This window comes from Rhinichthys klamathensis, unplaced genomic scaffold (genome assembly GCF_029890125.1).
Source record: "Rhinichthys klamathensis goyatoka isolate OS25496 unplaced genomic scaffold, OSU_Roscu_1.1 h1tg000359l_1, whole genome shotgun sequence".
NCBI classification, from domain to species: Eukaryota; Metazoa; Chordata; class Actinopteri; order Cypriniformes; family Leuciscidae; genus Rhinichthys; species Rhinichthys klamathensis.
The window spans coordinates 689109-715990 of record NW_026606868.1 but is presented as its reverse complement, the minus strand read 5'-3'; the positions used below and the strand labels follow the sequence as shown (position 1 = coordinate 715990).

The window sequence follows — 26882 nt, the reverse complement described above, 5'->3', positions numbered from 1 at the left end:
CAAATTTAATGGCAATTATTGCAAGATAATGATTATTATTACACATAGCCTATTATATAATATGTATACACACCATTGTCTGTCAGAATACTCGATTGTGATTGGCTGGAAGGTGTGCGTTCAAATGGTGTGTAATGCACAAGGAGTTCCAGTCAGTCAAACCACCATTCTATATTAATGCGCTGCTTTCACTGAAGCACACACTCACACACACACACACACACACTACTGCACAGACAGACGCAGCACACACATCTCTCTCTCTCTCTCTCTCTCTCTCTCTCTCTCTCTCTCTCTCTCTCTCTCTCTCTCTCTCTCTCTCTCTCTCTCTCTCTCTCTCTCTCTCTCTCTCTTTCTCAGATATATCATTATATTCTATAAATTGCCATTAACTTCTATATGCAGGGTATTTTTTTGTGAAGGTTATTGGCTATTTGGCTACACTGGCTATTTAACATCTCCCCAGAAATGGGGGGACATTGGCCCTATAATCATTTCTAAATGTTCAAATATTATAATGTTAGCAACACCACTGTCTAAATGTAAATTATAATATATATATATATATATGAGATCTACAAACTGAAGTGTATTAAATTGTAATGTCAATGCATGAATTAAAATGCTTTAAACTAATAAATAAAATGTTGTCAATCCGCGTGAGCGCATGTCTGTTCGCCCTTTTCTCTTTCTTTCAGAAGGTGTGACGCGGGGAAGGCAATTACCGCTCAGATTCTTCTCACAGAGGTCTGAGGGACAAGGCAGCACCCGCTGCAAAACAACACCATTCTTATCTGAGACAAGGCTTATATTAACGTGTCGTCACTCTAATTAAAGCATCACTCAGCAACATGAATCTACTCATACTGGCGACTCTGTTCTCTGTGGTTTTGGCCGAAAAATCACCCCGGCTGAAATTTACCGTGATGGGTAAGGCTTTATTTTCTTCAATGATATTTTTAATTCTGCTACGGATTCGGTGGAGAGGTCTGGAATTTTCTCGTTCTCAGGTTCTGTCATGTTTATCCTTACTGAAGCAGAAATTGCAAATCTGATTTTCCCCTCAAGAAAAAAATGCTGCGTATTAAGTCTGGAAGTAGGAAGTAAAAAAAAAAAAAAAAACAGAAAAAAAGTCCAATCGCAATGTTAGTAAATTGAGGCAAGCTAAGATGAGGCACTGACTGCTTTACATTGCTGTTTTGAAAACAAAAAACAATTGAGGCTCACATGCACGTCATGACTTCACATCATGACGTATGTGAGATATTAATCATGGTTAAGAGTACACAAGCCTAGACTACAATGAAAAAATACAGTAAATGCATCGCGTTAATACTGACGTTGTATTAAAATGAAGCGTATAGCGCCAATGCCAACATATAGCCCATCCAGCCTATTAAGTATAACTGATGGTTCATACAATGATGCTGAAAGATTTTTGCCTGTGTAGTCATAGTAACATCTCCCGAAGATATGTTAGTGGTGTATGGGTTGGTCAAGAGCGAGTGGTCTTTAGTAAACACACTCCTGAATCTTCCTGGAGGCTACTGAATAAGTAATTTTCTAAAACGACCTTTCGTTTTCTATCTAAACTTGTAAATGCATCGAATGACATTGCTGTTTTGAAGCAATTTTCCTGTAGAATACGCAGCAAGTGGGTTTGTTTTAAGAAAAGCAGGACGCAATCTACAGAGCTGCAATGCAGGTGCGTGAGCTAACGGGAATGATGGCACTGCAGCAACTGAAGCATTTCCAAAACACAGGGTACAACATGCGATCCAGAGAAAAACACACTCGCATTTGTAGAATAGCCCATGGAAAATTCCACGAAACCCACCTTTATTATTTATTCCAAGCACGTTCACAGACTTCTATACTATATCATCAGCATGTCTCACGGCCATCCCCTCAGTGTTACGGGATACTAAAACCTCTCACAAATACACATATGAGAAACCGTGAGAGCCCAATATAAGACACCATTGAGCTTGTTGCTTGACCGCGCACTTCAGCACCACGGACAGCGATCTCTTCAATTCAGCTCACGTCTTCTTGAATCACCAAGGATGCGATCGGGAGACAAATTCTCTGATGAAATAAAGTGTTATGGAAAACGAGAGCTGTATATGCAAATAGAAACCGGCTCAGACTGGTCTGCAGGCTTTTTCGACCTCTTCAGCCCCCCCTTCGAATAGCCAGTTATTGATTGTGCTGAAATCTACCAGCGCAGACCGAGACAAACACCTGTTGCAACGTGTTAGTTTTATGAAATAATCGCGAAGCTCCTCTCTATATGATGCTGTATCAAAACAATTTTAATTTTACGGTTACCTGACAACCAAATTTGACAGTATATTCTCCATTCAGGTCAAATGAAAAACGCCCACATTAGTGGCTAAGGCATTTGAGCTAATCATTTAAGATCTGTAGTTCTCAACTGGTTTTGCTCTAAACCCCAGATTTTACAGTGAAAATTAAATGATAGCATTTAAATAATATGACATAATATTTAACATAACATTTAACAAAAGCACAGGTCCAACAATATGCAAAATGATTTATATAGAACAGTCTAAAAGGAAAATTGACAGTTTTGTTAATGCACACAACAGCAAAAATGGGATGACCAACACTGACTGGACTATGTTATACTTAACTATTACTATAAAACCAAGTGATGATTTGGACCAAAACACTATAGAGTTTGGATGCAATAAGAATCGTTTATTTTTTTATTATTTTGCGTTCGCTATATCCTAAATATACACATTTTTATGGCTACTTAATGTTATTTGTATTGTTTTTTCCCTGTGGCCCATTTTTGAATTGCAACCAACCAGCTGAGAACCACTGATTTAGTAGACGTACATTATTCATTTGTGCAATATGTGAACATATACAACATACAAATGTCCAAAACCCTGTTTATACACTGCATTTCTGCATTTCAGAATCCCCTCGGTTTCGCTTCATGAAACCGGAGAACTACACCACGGTTTACCACCAACAGGAAACTGATGTCCTGTATGTGGGGGGCCAAGGAGTCATCTATAAGCTCAGCTTCAGTGATAAAGGAGTGCATGACAAGCAGGTAGGGGGGATGACACCATAACCTGGAGCTAAAGTAGATCTATCACTGCTCTAAATCCTGACCTAGATAGCTGGTACTCGGCAAGTAGCAAAACTGTGGTATTATTTATGGAGCAGAACAATGTCTTATAGTGGAGGTAATACTGCTTGCATAAAAGCAAGCTTTTCTTTGCAATGATGGATAGTTATAGCTTCTTATCATTTTACTATAGCCATAACATTTTATGTTCTGTTTTCTCATTGTAATTATAGAATATCCAGTAGCTCTAAAATGATGAGAACAATTCATCCCCACATTATTATGTATGCAAGGCTGCATGATTAGTAATGTTGTTGATGTGCTCACAGATCCCTGTGGTAATGGATGAGAATGCAAAAGCGAAGTGTGTCTCATCAGCATGGAAGGTAAGAGAGACAATCCCACAATATTCAGTCAGTTCAGACCTCAAGCTTGGCATCTCAAGCAAAGAAAAGGATTATCTTAACTCATTTAAACCGAGCGATTCAATTCACTCACATATCTTACTGTGCACAAGAAGTGACTAGCACAATGTGTCCAGTTATCCATTTCTCATAAATCCACTGTGTGAATTACACACATCAGGATAAGCTGGATTATAATAAATAGTGAATTCTGAAAAGGACTTTAATCAGAACATTTATGAACGTATTTCCCAGACGCTCTTCAGCCTGGCTGGATTCACTGCCCTGGTTCAACATCTACAGAAATAGTCATCCATGATGAGCAGGTCATCACTCAGAGTTGACTGAATGAGGCTATTTTTAAGGGTAATGGCACAGACAGAAAGCCAACACATGAGTGATGGGCTCCTTTAAAATCGAAATAAAGATGGTTGTTGGGGTGTTTATGCTGAAGTTGCAAATACAGTTAGCATAGAAAAAGGAAAAGGAAAGAGCCTCTCCAAGCCCACAATTAGATGGCATACTGTATTTAGCAACTATATTCTTTCTATAATTTATAATATATGATGTCTGTATGTTTTGCATTGATCGTGTTTTTTCATCTTTCTATAGCAAGAGTGTGATAATTTCATCTCAGTAATTGAGAAAGTCGGTGATTCATTCGTGGTGTGTGGGACAACAGCGGGTTCTCCTAAATGTTATCTCCTGGTAAGATGCCTTACCCGCAATTGTATATGCAACTCTCACAATCCAGAAGCAGTTTAAACTCCATCTGTAAGCAAACCACAAAAGTGTTTAAGATTTGGACATGTTCCTCTTTGTTAGTCTTCAAGATACAGTCTAAGGCATAGGTCTTCAACCCTGCTCCTGGAGGCCCACTGTCCTGCAGAGTTTTACTCCAACGCTAATCAAACACACCTGAACCAGCTAGTCAAGATCTTCAGGATCGCTTGAACATCACAGACTGAAGCAGGTTTGATATAAACTCTGCAGGGCAGTGGGCCTCCAGGAGTAGGGTTGAAGACCTCTGGTCTAAGGTCCTGTTCCAAATGGCACCCTAAACACTCGCTCGCTTCAGTGTGGGCTCGGCATCGAGGGCGCATATTGACTGCAAAGGGGGCGCTCGTGAGCACCATGCTGAAACCTAAAATGACAAATGGGACACCATGCGGTCTCATGAACTTAATGGACATGCGCACGTGGCAGACATTGTAGGTCCACAAGACTGAAAGTGCACATGAAGTATGCCATTTGGAAAAAAAAGGGCCTAAAATTGCAGAAACAAACAAAAAATAGATGTGCACACCACACCTGCTAAATGCAGACATGTCGGGTTTATTTCAAATAATAAATGATGTTGCGAAGACACTCATCCAATATTACTCATAATCTATTTCATATGCTTTAGCATTTTCTGTGATTACATGAGAAAGCGAAGGAAATAAGATCAGTTTTCCTTCTGAGCTCAGCTGCGTTGACAAAATTCAGGCTGTTAACTTAACCACTTCTGTATTATTGTGAATATATTTATAACCTTTGTGTGTCTCTGCTGTGGGTTTATAACCGAATCATTTAACAGTTCCAACGGTGCTTAGATTAAAATGACAGAACTGAAAGTAGTACAATAAAATGTGAGTTTGACATCCTGAAATGTGGGACACACATTTAGTGGATGAATAATATTATGTAAAAAAAAAAGTGTTCTGCTAAAAAAAGTGGTATGATTTCTCAAAGTGCTACAGTGCCACTGCTGTTTCCTTCACAAAAGCCCGAGAATTACTGAATAATCACATCATCTCTCTCATCCAGGTAAATGACAGTGTACTGAGGGAAATGCCGGCGGAAACAGCAGCGTCTAACATCTTGGCACCTTTCCCTTCTCAGCGCTCCATCAGTCTGTCAGCAGGTAAAGGAGAGGGAAAGGGAAGGAGATAATGCGGGAGAGAATGTTTTGTTCATGTTTTTTATTTAGTTATTTCAGTTGAATAGGTATTTGTTTCTGAAGTAGAGCAGACTGTAATGTGACATGCTCAAAGCTTCAAATCTTGTCAGATCTCTTTAGAAAATACAGTGTATCAGAGGAAATGTAAAAGAACAAATTCCAAAAAGATCAACACTCCCTGTAGTATATGACAAAAAGAGATCTTGCCCTTTTCTTTAGTGTTTTAAATGTCAGATACAAAGTTGAGTATTACATATGCCATGTAAGTTAGCAGAGCTGAAAGGTCAACATTGATTCTGAAAGAAATTGTATGTCTCAACAATGTCTCCATCTGTCAGTCAGAAGGAAGTAGTTCGCAGTGCGTTGCAGCCCTCTTTTTTACTTTGAGTATCAAAGTATTGCAAACATTGCTAAATTTAAATCAAAGTTTCAGAAAGTTTCAAATCTTTGAGAGGTTTGACTCATGGATATACTTATCTTTCTCCTTATTTAGATGGGAATCTGTACTCTGCTCTGTCAGCGGTTGCAGGACAGCCTGGCTCTATCCGTCGCACATATGGCTCCAAAAAACAGCTGAAGTCAGAGAATAAATGGCTACTGAGTGAGTTGACTGTTGTTATATATACTGCATTAGCAGTTTGGAGATTGTCTTGATGGACTGAGCTAATGGATCCTACAGTATGTCAGCTTAAAACAGAGTTTGTTTAAAAACCTGACCAAAAGTAAAAAAAAAGAAAAGAAAAAAAGATTTTTTAAAATGTTTTCAAAACAAGTCCCTTATGTAAACAGTAATATGGTGGAATATTATTACAATGTAAAATAACGTTGTTTTTGTTTTAATATATAATGTATTCCTGACTGTGATGGTAAAGCTGAATTTTCATTAGCCATTACTCCAGTCTTTAGTGTCACATGATCCCTCAGAAATCAGTCTAATATGCTGATTTGCTGCTTTATGCTGAAAATATGCTGAAATCAGCTGCTGATTTCTTATTATTATCGATGTTGAAAATGGTTCTAATGCTTAATATTTTTGTGGAAACTTTTAAAAGAACAACATTTGTTTGAAATATATATACTTTTTGTGATAATGTAGAAATCTTAACTTTTAAACTGAATCTCACTGTAAAAAATTTCTTGTCAAATTAACAGTAACTTACTGGCAACAATTATCCAGTAGTTGCTGTATTTCATTCAACAGTAAAATTACTGTAACACTAACTACAGTAGTGTTAAGCATACTGTAAAATTAAATACATTATTTTACTGTAGTTTTATCATCATGTTGAACTACAGTATTACACCGTTAATTTTTAATAATACTGTATAGTATTATACAGTTATGAAATGTTATTTTATTTCTTTTATAGTGCTACTGTGTAACCTGTAGAATATGTAGAAAATCTGTAGAAATATTATTTTAACTGTTACTGGGAAATAGAAAAAAGAACAATTGAAGATTTAACTGCACAACCAGGTTTATTGTGTATTTTCAAACAATACATTAGTAATAATAATGTAATGTAATACAACAATAAAAATCTGTTTTAAAAAAAGACTAATGAACAATTTATCATTAATAATTAAAATCAGTGAACAATTCATGTATTTCAATTCATGCAAAAATTATCCTGAAGAGGTAAAATAGAAACTTGAAAGCAGAACAGGCGAGGATGAAGGCCAGGTGAGGAAAAAAGTGGAAGAGCAGCGACAGCACTTCTGATAATCCTGCAAGAAATGATAAGCACAAATCAATCAGAGGCTAAACATTCAACTAATAAAAAAAAAAAACTAAATCACATTATCAACACCTTTTAAGGGGATTCACACAGAAGAGTGGGCCGGTTTCATACGCTTACAGTTATTTCTAACTGTACACAAAAGCTTGTTATGCTTCTTGATATTGCAAACTGGTATTCCTTACCCTATTATTTCAATGTATTGAATTTGTCATAATTGTAAACACTAGTTTGAGGCACAAATATTTTTATCATTTACAGCATTTGTTATTCATCTCTTATTTCCTTATAGCGGCTAATGAACCGGAAGTCTCGCACATTCACAGAAAATAGCTTACTTCACTTTTGAAGTTGAAAAATAAGGTGGATATACTGCTTGCATGTTGTGTGGCATACATGGATATACATATATCGACTATATTAGGGGTGGGGAAAAAAAATCGATTCACATATGAATTACGATTCCATCTTCTGCGGATTCAAACCAATTCACACATTTCAAAAATCGATCTAAATGTTTAATAATGTGATGATGTTGTTTCAAAGAAGGACAGTTTAGAGAGTGCACAAGCTTGAAACAGAGAAAGCATTATGAATGAAGCTTATACTTGACTACAGAAGTTCATATCAATATCTTAACAAATAGAAAATAGTCTTAAATAATGTTTAGTTAGTCGAGCACACTTCAGGCTTTTCTTGCGATCTTTCCATGTACAGGTAGGCTACTTTAGTTTTTACATACAAGAAACACGTTCAACATGGACACGCAAACGGTTTTCTGTGGTAACGAACAAATACCGCCTATAAAAGAGCATGAACATGTCCTGTATCAGAGGCTAAAGTAATAAATATTGAGAATGCAATGGCCCTTATTCTATATCTCTGACTAGGGCTGTCACTTTTGAGAAAAATCTAATTCGAACGGATATCGAATATCAAGCAATGTATTCGAATATATTCGAATATCTACGAGCGCTACCAAAACCCCACCCCCACCAAAAAAAAAAAAAAAGCGGAACAGCACGGCACAAACAATAACGTGACAACTTAAACAGCAGCAGGAGTAAGGCCTATATAGCCTAGCCTAATTCATTTCTTAATATTGTTTGCTAGAAACACCAATTTATCAACTTGATCTGGATGCGGCTCTCTTGATGTTCCCCGTGGTGGAGAACACGCGCTCGGAGCGCGCACACGTGCCTGGCACACACAGGTATTTGCGCGTCTTTACATGGACCCTTTATAATCGGATTGACGGCTCAATCGGACTAAAAAACCTTCATGTAAACACCTTAATCGATCCGATGGTTTACTCCTTTTGTAATCCGATCGAGAGAACATGTAAACACTTGATCGGATTGAAAACCGAAACTAAAAGGACTGCGCATGTGCAATGACGTATTATGCACGGAGCGAGCTGTTCTTCCTGTTGAATAAAGTGTCATATAAATGAGTTTTCCGTTATTGAAAAAATCTCATTTCACTCAGCTTCTGTGAAGTGGAGCAGAACAACGTCTCACCAGTACTTGTTTCAGATTCTCATCCACAGACGACTGGTTTTGGGCGCAGGGTTTTACTCCGTGATCAATATAAGCAGCACGGCAAATCATGCTCATCGTCTCCAAATCATGACCAGAGACGGATAAATATTAAGTCTGCTGTTTAAAACAAATAAAGAACCAATAGAGGAGAATAGTTATGCGCGAACAGCGGCATATTCGTGCAGTGTGCGCATGTCAAAAAATCAATTCGATTTGAATCTTGTGACATATTACGCACACATTACTTTATGTATCGTTCATGTAAACACCGTGTTCGGATTCATCAATCGAATTGTCCATTTCCAGACACTACTTTTTAGATGAGTTGGGTTTGAAATTGCCCGCTCAGGCTGGCCGTTCTGTGCGTTATCTTCCATTTTCAAAACAGGGTGGCTATTGGCTATTATTCGCTTGATTTGATCATGAGCTTACGCTACAATACGTTTAGAGTGCCCGCTACTGGATGAGATGGCAAACAATAAAATAAAAAACAAACGGTCTAATCATAGACTGTAAGAAATGCGCTAAACATGGCACTTTAAAAACCGGTTAGTTTATTTATAGTTCGATTACGGATATTTCACGTCATGTTCAAATGCATATTCGAATATCGAATAAAAAGTGACAGCCCTATCTCTGACTCCAAACAATCGGCCACTGATGAGGGCTGCGTTTCCCCAAAGCATTGTAACCTTAAATTAATTATAGAACAATTACCACCAATGGTCTACAATCAATTTAGGCTTACGATGCTTTTGGTAAACGCAACCCAGATCCTGATGATAGTCAGTTCCTTTCATAGATATGTCTGTTGACTTGATGCTCACTAATTTGAATGATGAAAAAGATGCGTGTATGAACGCTGAGCGGCAGCGGGCTAGATTAAATTAACGCAGATATGAGGTGTGTATAATTTAAACTAAATAACTCCCACTCGATTGGAAATAACAGTAGCTGCTGTTTATTTCTATGCTGTTCGATTTTGAATCAAATTTAAATTTGATATATGCATAGAATATATTTAAAATCTATGATCAAATGTAAATCTATGCATATATCAAATTTTAATTTGATTCAAAAGAGAATTGATTTTTGAATCAAATCGTGACCCCAAGAATCTATTTGAATCGAATAGAAAATGTATGGTTTAAGTCATTTCCGCCCTTTTTGGATTTTTCTAAATACAGATTCAGACACAAATAATTTCTACCGATATGGGCTCCGCTGCACATCCCTAATATATCTTACCTTAATGATTTTGCCAGTCATATTCCGCAAAGTCCCTGATGAAAGATGTGTGAATTCAAAGACATGTTCTTCCTCCGAACAACCTTCCCACTCTTTCTGCTCCCCTGGAACTGTGATGTGCATTTTGAATTTTCAGGATTTATCCTGAAACCTGTAAATAAATCAAAAAATATTTTCCAACTGAATAAAAAACAACAACTCTTACGGACCATTTCTTTAATTATAGTCATTCTAACTGCATTCTAATAGGCTTCATCGCGCAGTTTAAATGGATAGTTCACTTCAAAATGAAAATTCTGTCATCATATACTCACCCTCCAGTTGTTTCAAACCTGTATACATTTCTTTCTTCTGCTGAACACAAAGGAAGATATTTTTAAGAATGTCAGTAACCAAACAGTTAACTGGGCCCATTGACTAAGTATTTTCTTTATCCTACTGGTATCCTAGGATAGCTATGGATAGCTATTCCATAGCTATGGAAGTCAATGGATCCAGTTAACTGTTTGGTTATGAAAATATCTCCCTTTGTGTTCAGCAGAAGAAAGAAATGTATACAGGTTTGAAACAACTTGAGGGTGAGTATATGATGACAGAATTTTCATTTTGAAGTGAACTATCAAGCTTGACTCTCAAGGCGTCGTTTTTTTTTTCTTCAAATGAGTAGTCAGTTTGCACATAGTTAAAACAACAATTACGATATTATAGCTGACAATACTGTAAATGACATACCTAGCTTTGTCTTTTGGACAAAAATGCACACTTTTTAACGCTTCCATCAGATAGACTGAGGTAAATATGAGCGCGCAACTGCACAAGGTTTACTGGCTGATCGTCACAGACGAGTAAAAGAAAATAGTGATTTACACGAAAATAAGCGCGAATAAATCGATAAGAGGAATCGTAATGTTAATTTTTATAACAATAATCCGAATCCTAACCTTGGGTATCCGATTTCAGGATACATTTCTCGATTTTCAATTCCCAACCCTATGAAAATGTAGGCTACGTTACCCGCAGGCGCTTCCACCGACTTAAAATGGTAAATAACAAAATGTTTAGATCATTCTGACCGTATACGTGGTCAGCTAATAACTGTAAAGTTAATAATTAGCTAGAATCCATGTATGCATACAAATAATAAGATTTATTACTTACCAGATGATGACGAAGTTCCCCAGGTCGGCAGAAACAGACACGATCGATGCACTGACATGACAGTCACAGAAGAAAAACTCGTTCAAACTCAAATGCGCTCTCATGCACCCCCCACTGACAGAAATTAATACTGTCATGGTCACCCCATCCTGAAAATGTTTTATGTAGCCTAAAAATAACGTTGCTATACCAATTTTTCCTGCGGAATTGTGTGTGGTTTTTTTCGCGGTCAATTTGCACTGCTGTATTTAGATTTACAGTAACTGATCATTTCCCAGAATGCATTGAAAATCAACAGTAACATACTGTCAACTGTGTGCACAGTACATAACTGTTGAAAATACAACATAATACTGTGACAACATCTAAATCTACTGTAACTTACTGTACATAGGTTATACAGTAAGAAACTGTTGAGAAAAACAGTATAATCCTGTGAAAACAACAGAAATCATTTACAGTGTATGACATTCATGCAAATTATTAATTATTAATAAACACTATATATATCATATATATCATCTAATGAATGGTTTACTTAAATCTCTACATATTAAAGGGGTCATATAATGCCATTTTTGTACAAGCTAATATGATTCTTTAGGGTCTAAATTAAAAGTTTGTAATATACTTTAATTAAAAATTCTCATTAGTATTGTAAGAAAACAGTTATTTTATCTGGTCAAAAACAGCTCTGTTTTCAGCACGCCGTTTCAGTGCATATGCCTTTAAATGATCATGAGCTTTGCTCACCCCGCCTCTCTGTTCTGTGCGTACACGTTTGTAACACAATAACCATAACGCGTTGTTCATTATAAACGTGGGATTATGAATTATATTGAGAACGTCGTACATAGAAAACATGCCGTAATGTACCCTGAGTGTAAACCTTAGACTCATTCATCGTGAAGCGTGCAAGCGATTTGCAAAGATATAAATATTAATATAAAGGTTAATAAAACGTTACACTCACTTCAGTTGTTCCAGAGGTTCACCAGGAACACGAATATCTGGTACCGATCCTTTATTCAGGAGCAGCTTCTTAGCAAAACCAGCTTTATACTGACCCTCGTTTATAAAGCAGTCTGCTGAGAAATGATTCGCGCAAACATGAACGCATTGACGTTGCTCGTGGGGAATATTCCCTTCGAAAACAAAACTCAGCCACTGCGTCTTCAGCGGTTCGGATTTAGGAACATCAAAATTACTGCTGTGTTCGTTATTACACCCAAGAACAGAACACCACAATCGCTTAGACGCCATTCTGCTCATAGACAGTGCTCCAGCATATCAACAATGACCGCGCCGGTCCGCGCAGACTATGATTGACAGCTGGCTCACGAGCGAGGGCGGGTCTGTGTTGAAACCCGGCTGTCAATCAACAATCGCGGGAGGGGCGTGCGAGCGTGTGACGTCACACGGTCGAACGGCTCGATTTGAGGCAGGGGAAAACATATAAGGAGATTAAAACAAAAACACTGGATGGATTTTTATCATTATATGATGGTTGTGTACAGGCACTGCCAACACACATTTCAGTACAATCAACTTGAAAAAGTGCATGTACCATTATATGACCCCTTTAAGCTAGAATAGGAGAAAGCATTTTAAACATCAAAAAATTGTATTTCAACAAAGATAAAGGTTCAAAAACTAATTCTTTATATACAACAGAAAGAGTCTATGAAAATAATAAATCTGCACTCACCCTGTCTCTCAGATCCCCAGTTTGCAGGAGCCGCTGTGATACCACACAAAGAGAAACTCAAAGATGAGATATATTTCTTCTTCAGTGAGGTCAACAGTACAGCCAATCTAGATGAAGAGCCTTACAGGGCTCGGATAGGACGAGTCTGCATGGTAACACGCTCTTAATCCATTCCTGCTTCAGATACCCTGCTGTGAGGGCTCTAGGTTTCTGATAACCTTTGCATCTGTGGCTCAGGTTGATGACGGAGGGCTTCAGAATGTGCTGCCAAACTCCTGGACCACATTCCTGAAGGCACGTGTGATGTGTGGGAAAGCTGGAACTCCTGTGCAGTACAACAACTTCAAACAGGCCTTCGTTCTGACCTCTCATCTCCGCACTGGGTTGATATATGGCCTCTTCTCCAATGCCTGGTAAGCAGATATGTGACACAAGTACACGGGTATATTTGTGGCAATAGCCAACAATACATTGCATGAGTCAAAATTATCGACTTTTCTTTTATGCCAAAAATCATTAGGATATTAAGTAAAGATCATGTTCCATGAAGATATTTTGTAAATTTCCTACCGTAAATATATAAAACATTTATTTTTGTGAGTGAATGCAGCACAATCGTTAACATGAATTGACAACTTTAAAGGCCATTTTCTCAATGTTTCGATTTTTTTGCACCCTCAGATTCCAGATATTCAGATAGTTGTATCTCGGCCAAATATTGTCCTATCCTATCAAACCATACATCAATGGAAATCTTATTTATTCAGCTTTCATGCGATGTATACATCTCAATTTGACCCAAAAATTGCCCCTTGTGACTGGTTTTGTGGTCCAGGGTCACATATGAAGTCTAAAAGTGAGTAGGAAGACATTTGACATCATGCAGTTGGATAATGCCTTTGGCAAGACTTCATTATTCACCACAAAATACATCTCTATAGATTTTTTGGTAACACTTTACTTGAAGGGGTGTGCATAAGACTGACATGACACCTTCATAACCATGACATGACATATGTCATGAATATGAAGTAGGGTTTATGCATGTTTATGACAACTGTCATTAAGTGTCATTCGCTCAATAATGACATTTTGAATGAAAATATGACATTGTTTAAGATGTCTTTGTTATGACATCTTGACATAAACCATAACATCATAACCTGTCAGTGTCTTTGTCATGACAACTTGACATTAAATTAAATTAAACTGTCATGTGGTTGGTTTTGACACTGGCTGTCATGAGGCCATTATAACTGTGTCATGAATATTTTCCGTGACCTCAACTACAGTGGTACACATTCAATTTGTCATTAAAAAGTTATAATGGCTTCATGACAGCCAATGTCAACACCAACCACCTGACAGTTTAATGTAATTTTAACCAATAAAGCTAAGTGGTTTCTTAAGTTTGATAATTAATCTGCTAGGTCATGTTTATGACAGGTTGTGTTGTCTTAGTAATGTCAAGTTGTCATGACAAAGACACTGACAGGTTATGATGTATTTGTTTATGTCAAGGTGTCATAACAAAGACATTTCAAACAATGTCATATTTGCATTAAAAATGTCATAACTGAGCGAATGACACTTAATGACAGTTGTCATAAACATGCTGTACAACTTCTTTCATATTCATAACATGTGTCATGTCATGATTATGAAGGTGTCATGTTAGTCTTATGCACACCCCTTCAAGTAAAGTGTTACCGATTTTTTTACTCAAAACACTGATAAAAACATTGTCAGTTGTGCTTACTTCAAGCTTTCTTTTATATAAACCATATTGGTACCGTATTGGTACTATATTGATCAATGTTACATTTATTTTTTCTCTTTTTCAATTTATCAGTTGGATATTTAATTGTGCATGCTGATTTCTCCTATTTTTACATTAACATTTACTGAAAGCTAATCTTTTAAAACATTCATTATTTCTTTACTGATGAATGTAATCTTTAACAGATCTCAGAATGAATATCCATACTTGATTAAAATCTGTTTTCCATGTTTATGTCTTCCTACAGGAACACCACTGTAGTGTGTGCGTACTCCATTGAAGACATTGACAGTGCCTTTTCTACATCCAAACTGAAGGGCTACAACTCACCTTTAGCGGCCCCTCGTCCTGGAACGGTACAGCACACATCAACCAAAGGCAGAATTATGTGCCAACAGATTCATTTTGTTATACATATTACATTCTAAACATTTATTAAATGAACTTTGAATGTATCGATAAAATACTATCCTACAATTTCATAACACAAAGGCACAAACTGATTTTTCATTTGTGTGGTTCGCCTTTATCCAGTGTGCTTTCAGGAACAATACTCAGGCTCATAACCAGAAGATCCTGACTGTGATAAGGGATCACCCTGAGATTGAGGATATGATCAAGCCGGTTGACGAAACTCCTCTGGAACTGCCAGTTCATGACCACTTCACACATCTTGTGGCAGACACAGTCTTGGCTGTCAATGATGAACACTACAGCGTCATTTATCTGGGCACAGGTATTCTGAATCATGGGGGTGGGGGGTGGGGGGTGCACTGATATTGTAATATCGGCTGATACTTATAAATAGCCGATTTTAATACTCTATACTATTTCGCCTAAATGAAGAAAGAATAAAACTTTTTAAATGGTACAAGTGAAATTAGGCATCACAACCTTATAATATAGTATGAAAATGGAAATTGCTAAAGATAATATTTAACAGTGATATTCATTTATTAGTGTTTTTGAAGATTAAGGGCCCTATCTTGCACCCGGCGCAAATGACTTTGTACACTGACGCATGTATCATTCCTATTTTGCACCCGCACAAAGCGGGCTTTTCCCTCCACAGACGCACGTCGGTAAACTAGGAAATGAACTTGTGCTCCCTGGGCGGGTCGGCGCAAAAAGGAGGCGTGTTTTGGCGCAAACATTCCCTAGTGCTATTTTGCAGTTCCAGAAAACAATTCCGCCACTGACCAGAAAAAACCTAGTCTAAAGTCAGTTGCGCGTTGTTCATAATGCTATTTTAAGCGCGCATGCTTGGCCATAATGTAGCGGGTGCACTACGCGCATACACTTTGATTCTCTCATCAACACAGATGCAGCAGTTTTTATTTTTGCAAATCATACATCATAACAAGGAAAAATATTAACACATGAGGGTAATCATTGTGGTGTCCATGAAGATGTAAAAAAATGTAGGCCTAAATCTAGCTTACACATTTACCCAAATTTTTCAGGCTAATTGTAGTAATGACAGATCAAACCTGTTTGCCCAATAGTGGCAAGACACATATGTATATAAGGACATCTGACAAATTAGTTTGTCCGTCAAGAACCAGGAAAAAAAAAACTCCCATCCCCATACAACGTCACTTCTCTGTCTTTCACTGCCCTGACAAGAACATCGGTCTCCTCGGCTGTGAACCGCTCCTGGCGCGCGCCTGGTAAATCCGCCATAATAATAACAATCCGCCTTGCAACATGCGCACCTGCTCTTAAAGGGTATGTTGGATGACGCTCTGATTGGTATATTTCACGTTACGCCCAAACCACACCTATGAATAATGAAGCTATTTCAGACCAACCCCTTTTAAACTTGCGTCGGGCGCAAGAGTCATTTATCCCGCCGGTAAAATAGCAACAGCGCCCAAGACCCGCCCACAAAGTTACTTGCGCTTCGCGCTTGATACTTGCGTTTCAGATCGTTAAAATAGGGCCATATGTGTTAGATGGCTGAAAATGTAGAAGTAGCAGAAATCAGCAACAATTAAATATCCAATATTGAGTGATACCGGGAAACTAAAACAAATCTCTGATATTGACAAATATTTAATTTTGCACCAACATCTTGCACCCCATATAATTTATTCTCATTCTATTATTGTTTTTCTATCTTTTCTAATGCTATTTTTCCTGTGTCTCCTGTACAGAAAAGGGTAAAGTCCTGAAGGTGCTCCATGCCATAGAAGGAGCCTTTATCATAGCACAGTATTCTTTATTCCACGATGATAGTCCCGTCATTAACATGGCAATTGACTCTAAAAAGGTACAGACCCACATTTTAATGATGTGAACTCACTAAAACAGGCCAATTTTAGCCTGCAGTGGTAGGACATATTATTCCACTGAATTATAATTATATATAGCTTTGAATTACTATTTGCACAATACAGTGAGAAAGTAATTCAAAGGCTGTTCACATAGATATTTAAAATAGAGTTTGATAGGATCCAGATGGCACCTTTCACCTCTGAATTCTGCTTTTTGCCAGGGTCATCTCTATATTGGGACAGAGCTTGAAGTGCAGCGCATCCCCCTGGCTGACTGTGGTCGATACGGAGTAGGCTGCCGGGAATGCATCCTTTCACGAGATCCATATTGTGCCTGGGACAAGTCCAAGAGGAAGTGTACTGCAATCCCAGCAGGCTACAACATTAGCACTGGGTACATATGCACTCAGAAATATCACACAATGATGCATTACTGTTCCCTTTCGAGGGAACTCGCGATGCGTCATCGACGCTTTGGGAACGCCCCCAGCGTGAATGCGTCTGAGCATCAATGTCAACTAGTCCAATGGAAAGAATGAGCGTCACGGGCGGGTGACGTCATGACCAGGAAGGCATAAGAGCACATCCGGTGAAACGCGGCATTAGCTTCTGTGTCTCAGCAAGCGATCTGTGTTACTCTGTCTCTGTCTATTTATTGTTGTCTGTTCGATATTATTGGGAAGAGTTATGGCGAAACAACTTTACAAACTCTGTGCTTCTCCCTGCCCGCATTATTTAACGGGTGGGGACACACACGAGCTTTGTGTAGTTTGTTTGGGAGTGGAGCATGCGGTATCAGCCTCCGAGGGGGCTGATTGCAACATTGTGAGAAGCTTTCGCTTCGCATGCTCCACTCCCGCCTGTCACTTTTCGAGGAAAGTGGCCAGGCTCGCGATCCTCAGGGTGCAGGACCCGCGTCTGCCGAGGCAGCGCGGAGAATGCATTCCTGTGGATCGCGAATAGGATCTCTTTACGGGGTTGGAGACGGGTCCGCGGATCTTATCTCCTCCCTTTCCACGAGGGATCCAGTGCTCTCTCTCCGGTCTCGGAAGCCCGCGCTGCGGTCTCTTCCGCCCGGGGAGAGAAATCAATGCTTCAGTGCTCTACCTCCGAGGAGGTAGATGTGCTGGGCATTGAAAGTGTACACAATCATGGGGGAAGTGGATTTGCCATCTCTTTCCCCAGCGTATGAGAAATATATAAGCCTTATATATATATATATATATATATATATATATATATATATATATATATATATATATATATATGATAGTTTATATATTATATATAAAAAATATATATATAAAAATAAGCTGGTGGAGGTGTTTAGTAAGGCTGTAGATAAATTAAATATTTAATGGCCAGCAGAAATAAGGGGGCACTCGTTCTAAAAAATAAAACGAGTTTCCTTCCCTCTATTTGTTCACCTCCATCACGGGGCCTTCCATTTTTCCCGATCTGCACAGCGAGCTGTCTAGATCATGGAAAAAGCCTTACTCTTCTTGTTTTTTAGCCCCCACATTCATGTATATTCAGATATTAGGGGGTTAAGAGAGTATGGCTATGGGGCAATACCCCGGTTAGAACAGACGCTTGCGAGCTATCTGTCTCCCGGTTCAGTATCGACCCTGAAGGCGTCGGCTTCTCTCACTAAACCATTAAAGAAAACTATTTTTAATCTAGTGGGAAAAGCATTTACGGCAGTGGGTCTAGCAGGAGCCTGCTTGCACACTATAGCAGTGCTACAAGCATATCAGGCTGACCTGCTGTGGTATTTGGACAGAAGTGAGGGAGTTTGGCCCGATGGGGTTTGAGAACTTCGTCGGGCCACAGATTTATCTCTCAGGGATGGCAGCCCTTGTGGTCACTGAGAGACACCTCTGGCTCAATTTGATGGGAATCATGGAGAAAGATACAATATAATCTCTCCCTCGCTATGTCCAACCCCCTGGGGCTGCTGGGCGTGAGCAGCTCCAGCCGTCTAGTTTCTCATACACAACACAGCAGCCAAAGCCTTCAAAGCAGAAGCCGGATCCGAGGACCGTTCTTCATGCTGAGAAAGCTTCGGCTCGAAGGAAAAGGTCTGGCGCCACCGGCGTCAGACCGTTGAGGGCAGCCCCAATGGAACGGAGTGGAATGGTGTACACCTCATTATACGGTGCCCTTTCCATCTCGGTGCCCTCAGGGGATCGTTCTGCCAACCCACCACCCTTGGTGCTCGGGGCGCAGCGGTCTCCAAGCGAGCTTCTGGCGCAGCGTCAACTCGACGTTGCGTCGGACTCGCGCCCTCTGAGGGGGGTTCGAAATCAGTCAGTTCGGGTGGTTCCTGCCAGTATGCTTCAGGTCCCCGAGCTGGCTGTCTTTATTACATCAGAGGCCAGCCTCGAGGGGCTGGTTCCCTTGGTAGATTTTCTGGCAGCGCATTAGCTACTGCAGTTAGTAGTAAGAGGCAGATTTGGTTCTCGTCCTCCAGGCTACAACGGGGTGTTGCTCACGTTAGTGCATTCCGAGCAGGCTCTGGTAATGGAGCAAGAGGTAAAGGCCCTGTTAGCAAAAAAAGCTATAGAGCAGGTGTACTCACCCGACATTGCGTCGGGTCTTTACAGTCGTTATCTCATTTCTCCAAAAAAGGATGGAGAGCTGCGTCACTTACTAGATCTTCGTCTGTTGGAGTGTTTGGTGCTGGAACTCAAGTCCAAGATGCTGACACTCAAACAGATCGTGACTCAAATCAGATCCGAGGACTGGTTTGTCACGATAGATCTAAAAGATGTATACTTCCATATCTCCATCCTCCCTCAGCACAAGAGGTTCCTGAGGTTTTCTTTGGGGCAAAGAACACCAGTATCAGGCACTTCCTTTCGGTCTAGCTCTATCACCCCGCACATTCACGAAGTGTGTAGCCGCAGCTCTGGCCCTGCCAGGCTGCAGTGTATACGCATTCTGAATTGCATAGATGACTGGCTGATTCTAGCGGAATCAGAACAGTTAGCGGTTCGGCACCGAGGTGTCGTTCTCGCTCATATGCAGATGTTGGGGTTGAGGCTCAATGCCAAGAAGAGTGTGCTTTCTCCAGTACAGAGAACCACTTTCCTTGGTGTGGTATGGGATTCAGTGACGATGCGGGCCACTCTGTCGCCCGTTCGTGTAGCTGCTATCCTAACAGCCACAAAAGAGCTGAGGCTAGGCCAGTCACGCACTGTAAAACAGTTCGAGAGACTGTTGGGTCTTGTGGCAGTAGCGTCCAACGGGATACCTTTTGGCCTGCTGTACATTAGACCTTTGCAGTGGTGGCTCAGGACCAGAGGGTTCTCCCCGAGGGGAAACCCACTTCGTATGATCAAGATCACGCGGCGGTGCCTTCGTGCCTTGGTTATATGGAGGAAACACTGGTTCTTAACCCAGGGTCCGGTGTTGGGTGCTCTTTGCCATCGAGTTGCTATCTCGACAGATGCTTCCCTCACCGGCTGGGGAGCGGTATTGGAAGGCCGCTCAGCTCAGGGCTTGGGAGGAATCATCATCTCGCTTGGCACATGAATTGCCTAGAGATGATGGTCGTCTTCAATGCGTTGAGACATCTCCTCCCAGACCTGAGGGGCCATTATGTGTTGTTCTGAAACAGTGACTGTTAGGCCTCAGGGCAGCAGCGTTCAATGTGATACCCTTTGACCTGCTGTACGTGAGACCTTTACAGTGGTGGCTCAGGACCAGAGGGTTCTCCCTGAGGGGAAACCCACTCCGTACGATCAAGATCACGCGGCAGTATCCCCGCGCCTTGGTTATATGGAGGAAACTCTGGTTCTTGACCCACAGACAACACGTTGGTGGCCTATTATTTTGGTCCCTCAGGAAATTACGCTGTCTGAGGGCAGTGTATATTCCAGGGGGGCCAGAATATTGGAGCAGACACCCTGTCGAGGCAGGGGCTGAGGCCAGGGGACTCCACCCCGAGGCGGTGGAGCAAATATGGGAGTTTTATGGCCAGGCAGAAGTGGATTTGTTCTCGTCTCAGCATACGACGCACTGTCCACTCTGGTTATCCCTCACTCAACCAGTCCCCTCGGGGCTGGTTGCTATGGTGCAGACGTGGCTGAGGCTACGTCTGTACGCATTTCCCCCTGTTGCTCTGCTCCCAGGAGTTCTGGAGTGATTCCGCCAGGATGGAATAAGCCTATTTAGTAGCACCACCCTGGCCGAGCTGAATTTGGTTTGCGGACCTAATTTTTCTCCTCGACGGACCTCCCTTGGAGGTCCCGATCAGGAGAGACCTTCTGTCTCAGGCAGGGGATGCAATATTGCACCCCCGGCAGGGGATTTGGAAACTGTGGGTTTGGCCTCTGAGGGGGCCCAACTCATAGAGAGTGGTCTCTCAACCGAGTTTGTTGAGACCATTCTAATCTCTAGAGCTCCCGCTACGAGGAAACTATATTCACTATTTCGAGAGTTTTTCACTTCTTGGTGTTACCAGCGTCAGTGGGATCCGGTTAACTGTTCAGTAAACACAGTATTCGAGTTTCTGCAAGAACGCTTTGTATCAGGTCTATGTCCTTCCACGCTTAAGGTATACATGGCGGCCATTGCGGCTTTCCACGCCCTGGTGGGTAGTACATTTTTGGGTCGAGACCCCCTGATCACTCGTTTCCTTCGTGGCACTTTGAGGCTGAGGCCTGCAACTTGCACTAGGGTGCTGGCTTGGGACCTTGCAATAGTTCTAGAAGGCCTATCTGGGGCTCCCTTCGAGCCCTTAGATTTGGTCTCAGAGAAGTTCCTTTCTTTTAAGACTATTTTCTGCTAGCTATTTCGTCCCTATTAGAGTCAGACCTTCAGGCCCTTTCGGTCCCCACCTGCCTTGAGTGCACCGGGGATGGCCAAGGCAATCTTACCCGAAACATGGATATGTTCCAAAGGTGCCTACCATTATTCCGAGGCCTATTGTGCTGCAGGTTTCTGTCCTCCTTTTACATCTGCGGACCAGGAAAGGCTAAACGCCTTATGTTCATCGGACATCTTCAATGAGGAAGTCCGACCAGTTATTTATTTGCTTTGGATCACCTAAGAAGGGTCTTCCTGCTTTTAAACAGACGGTTAGTAAGTGGATAGTTGAGGCTATTTCACTTGCATACGAGTACTCTGACCAGCCGTGTCCTTTGGCGGTCAGAGCTCACTCTACGAGGGGTATGGCGGCCTCTAAAGCCTTACTATTTGGAGTTTCTCTTCAAGACGTTTGTGATGCGGCAGGCTGTTCCTCACCGCTCACATTCGTCAGGTTTTACAGTTTGGACCTGGATGCTGCCCCAGGTTCTCAGGTGCTTAGTGCTTAGTTCCAACAGACTGACACTCAGGTACTTGGAATTCTGGCGTTTTGGGTATTCTCGTTCCCAAAGCGTCGATGACGCATCGCGAGTTCCCTCGAAAGGGAACGTCTCAGGTTACTACTGTAACCATAGTTCCCTGAGAAAGGGAACGAGACGATGCGTCACCCTGCCATACTTCCTGCATCCCTGTGATCGGCTTGCTTCGACTTTTTGAAGCTAATGCCGCGTTTCACCGGATGTGCTCTTATGCCTTCCTGGTCATGACGTCACCCGCCCGTGACGCTCATTCTTTCCATTGGACTAGTTGACATTGATGCTCAGACGCATTCACGCTGGGGGCGTTCCCAAAGCGTCGATGACGCATCGTCTCGTTCCCTTTCTCAGGGAACTATGGTTACAGTAGTAACCTGAGACGTTTTTCCTGAAGAAGTAACCTAAGTTTAATTATTTTTTCTCTATTTTGAAATCAGGACCCTTATTCAGACCCTTGACCACTCCAGTGCCTCGGTCTGCGGCGATGCTCCAGGTAAATTGTCTTTGAGACTTTTAAAGGTGCCATTTTTCTTGTCGTATCTCTGAAGCCTTTATGGCCTGAACCCTTGGAAAGTTTTCAAAACAGTTTCAGCTTCTTCCCAATGAAACCCATTTTTGCATTATTTCTAAATATAGTTTTTTTTATTCATATCACTTGCCATATAATATTTTTATATTATAAAATATAATGGGGGGGGGGGGGGATATGCGCGCTCTCATATACAGAGCTACAGCAAGTAATGACTACGCCACCCCAGCATTGAACTAGCTGGGGAAACACCAATTAAGGGCACACAAGTTCGATCTCCTTCCCACAATCACGGAACACTGAGGCGTGGATGCGTACAAAAGTAGATCTTTATTAGGTGATCATAAATAATTTAAGAGACCACTGGTACAGTAAAACATTAGTGGTGGCAAACAAGGCCACTAATTTATGAGCAAATTGGTCAAAGGAAACAGAAAAAAAAACAGGCTCTCGTCACTGAACTGTGGTGCACCAGTAGTTGGGCAGGCTAAGCAGTGGGTAACCCGTGCACCAAATCAAAACACACACACTCCAGTGAAATCCACTGCAAGAAAACCTACACTGCACACTCTTGGAAAAGGAGAGTTTCCATGCACCCTCCAAGGATAGCCAACCTGCCCACTCTGGGTCACCCCTGCTCCTAAAAAAAAAAGAAAAGCAATTAATAACAAAATATAAATGTGCATGAAACAACAGCATTAATTGCTCACAGCAATAATCAATTAACACAAAAATAAACAAACTTTTTTTGAATAAATTATAGGTCGCTTACCGACAATAAAGGCAAAAGCACAAAACAAATAAATTAATCTAAGGCTCCGAATCTAAATGTTAGCCAAACCAAAAAAAACTCAATCACAATAAACAATAAGCCAAAGGAGACAATTACAAAAATATTAATAACTCAAAGAAGTCTGAAAAGAATAACGAATTAAAATAAATAAATCATAAACCTCATAATATGAGCTGACGAACACCAAAACAACAAGAAAACAAAGATCACCAAAAGCAAACAAAATTAAAGCAAAACAAAACCGCAGCGTCGAGACTCGAGACTAAGCCATGTTGCGATCAAACGCCCAATTTACAGGCCGACAAGCAGGACTTCCCGTCAGACATCCGGCAAACCAATCCCTCATACAATTCACTGAACAGAGAAAGAACGCGTCATACATACACCAAATAAACTCAATAGTCCAGTGCAAGCACATGAACAAAACAATGAACATACCGAGCCGAAGAGCAGCAGTCACTCACAGCACTCCGCGAAGTTCGCGCTGTATGCAATCGATTTTCTTTCCAAACTGGAACTATAGCAGTAACGCAGGAGAACCAACCTCTCAAGCAGTACAATAAGTACCCACGAACAGACACCAGCTGAGCAGAAAGGTTAGTAAACAAACAATATAGTCGCCCAACCGTAGCCATGCCAAACAAAAACCTATACCTCAAACACAGAGCAGTGGAGAACAGGTGTTGTGCCAAATTATTACCCCCCTAGTATTGGTAGGTTTAGGATTAGTTGTGGGGGAGGGGTTAGGATTAGGGGTGTGGTTAGGCTTAGTTTAGGGAATCAGGTACTGACTTCAACGAGGGGTAATAATTTGGCAGGGGGTCGAAAACACCTGCAACCATAACGCCCAAATGACGCAATATCCCGCTAATCTGGGGATGCCCTTTATATACTGCCCGGTTAATAATCATGCGGCGGAGCTATCCATAAACGGCACTTCACCACATAAATATTCATTCATAATATAACTTTCTGCTCATCAATGAATACAAAATATTTATTTCCGTTTCCACATAAATATTAATCAGCACAGCAGTTTTTGACATTGATAATAATAAGAAATGTTTCTTGAGCACCAAATCAGCATATTAGAATGATTTCTGAAGGATCATGTGACACTGAAGACTGGAGTAAGAACTGATGAAAATTCAGCTTTGCCAGCGTAGGAATAAATTACATTTTAAAATCTATTAAAATAGAACACAGTTACTCGGAATTGTAAAAATATTTCACAATATTACTGTATCTTTTTTGATCAAATAAATGCAGCCTTGGCAAGCATAAGAGACATAAAAACATTACAAATCTTACTGACCCCAAACTTTTAAACAGTAGTGTATATATAAAATAAAAGTATTTTTATTAAAAATGGTTTCAAATATTCTAAAATGTTTCCTATAATTGTGGAATACAGCTCATAAGGCACGTAGCACCATCCCCAAGCAAGTTTTAGTGGATAAGGATGGACCGGTCCTGCTACCGTGCCCAGTGCGATCCTACCATGCCACTTACCGCTGGGAGAAAGACAACTGCATCAAGGAATATCCTTGCACCATCTCTGGCTCCTCCTGTGTGCTGGCACCCACCCCTGACCTGCCTCTGAAGGAGGGTGTGTTCCGCTGTCTGGCAGAGGAGAACGGTCTGCAACAGGAGGTGGTGTCCTACAAGCTAGTGTTCAACGGTGGACCCCTCTCCACCTCGCTAGCCTCCACCCTGGGGTCGGCTCTGCTGCTGGCTGCCGCGGCACACTGGCTCCTGTAGATCCAGTGAATCCTGAGGGGTCGGAAGGAAAAACCAGTTTTATGCTAAGGTCAGCAGAGCATGAGTACCAAGTCCAACTAAACTGCAGGGGAGCAGCTGGTCTCTATATAAACTGTGTTTCTTGTTTCTTATTCGGAGCAATTCTTTTCTTTGAAGGGCCGAGAAAATGCCTGAAATTGTCTCATTTTGCAAAATGCTTTATCATACCAAACACCAGTGTTATGTATTACATGAACTTATGTACTGTAAGTGTACTGTTTCATGCCCATCAGCCTAAAAGCAAGCATTTAGACTTATATACTGTATATTCAAATATCTAATACATGCGATGTGTACATTGCTTGCAAAATGTTAGTGCCATCTTTCAGATGTTTCAGAAGACTGCTTTGCTAACTACACTTAGACATGGAATCCAGATCAGTTATTTAACTTGGTTAGTTTTCTCGTTAACACTTTATAGAAAGGTTCAATCACTTTAAGGTGATGATACACAGGGCAACTTTTTGAGCAATGTTGCTGGGCAATCTTGCTGAGCGATTGTTGCTTGGGCACTTTCCCATTGAAAATGGGCAATACATTTCTATCTGGATAATTTAGATCGGTCGTGGGCCCTGTGTCTCATCTGGTTGCCCGTTGACGGCAACATTACCCAGCAACATTGCTCAAAAAGTTGCCCTGTGTATCATCACCTTTAGTTGATGCATTGGTTATCATTGGCTAATAATTAACTATTTTTTTTTACAGTATTTTGTTAACTAGGTTAATGTTAATTTACTGCTGTTAAACATTTAACACACATGTTACTTGTGAATACATGTTTGTTCATAATACATAAACTACTGTTCATTTATACAGCTTAAAATGCTAAAAATATATGTGTATGTAAGAAATGAACATTCAATTAATTATGTGTACTGATCATTGTTAATTCACGTTACCTAATGATTTAACCAAATTGAACCTTATTTTAAAGTGTTACTTTTTCGTTGGTATGTAGAATTACTGGGTTAAAAAAAGCGAGTATACATGCTGAAACATGAATTTGCTGTTATAAATCTTTTTATTTTTTTCCATTGTGTGCCATTAGAACAGTTCTGAAGCCTTAAAACAAGGATGAGTCCCTTTAAGCTGTAAGGGTCACATTCTAAGCACAACCTGCAAACTGAGCAGAACCTGCAGAATCTGCTGGCTTTGTCTTTCCACCTTACACAGAATGTTATTTCAGCATGATTTCAGGAGTACATACAGCTGATTTGTTTGTGCCTGTTTAAGAAGTCTGAAATAACTTATCAGTCACTACTAGAAATGTGAACTGCAAAAACGATACAAAACCAATACAGATTCAACTGTTTTTTGGTAAGTGTGAACAGGAAGAATAACCAGAATCCATAAAACCAGATAGTTTATCTCGGTATGTCACTGTGTGTCACTGATGCAATGAACTCTCTTGCATCCTTGACGCCTGTAATTTTCATGCTCATGTCATTTTTACATTTTGCGTTCAAATAAGCTTCAGTACATGTGATATGGAGTTGCATTTTGTAGT

General features: G+C 40.5%; 1 protein-coding gene across 1 annotated transcript; it reads left to right on the top strand.

Moving 5' to 3' along the window:
* Nucleotides 1-698: 698 nt before the first annotated feature.
* On the top strand, nucleotides 699-25861 carry si:ch211-113g11.6 (uncharacterized protein LOC559008 homolog). The gene is made up of 14 exons (XM_056233075.1): nucleotides 699-930; nucleotides 2952-3091; nucleotides 3439-3495; nucleotides 4126-4221; nucleotides 5323-5419; nucleotides 5949-6056; nucleotides 12862-13001; nucleotides 13087-13262; nucleotides 14877-14985; nucleotides 15164-15365; nucleotides 16786-16901; nucleotides 17127-17299; nucleotides 22691-22746; nucleotides 24990-25861. Exons 1-14 carry the CDS (start codon nucleotides 852-854, stop codon nucleotides 25334-25336), a joined length of 1896 nt encoding a protein of 631 aa, XP_056089050.1. The 5' UTR covers nucleotides 699-851; the 3' UTR covers nucleotides 25337-25861.
* Nucleotides 25862-26882: the final 1021 nt, after the last annotated feature.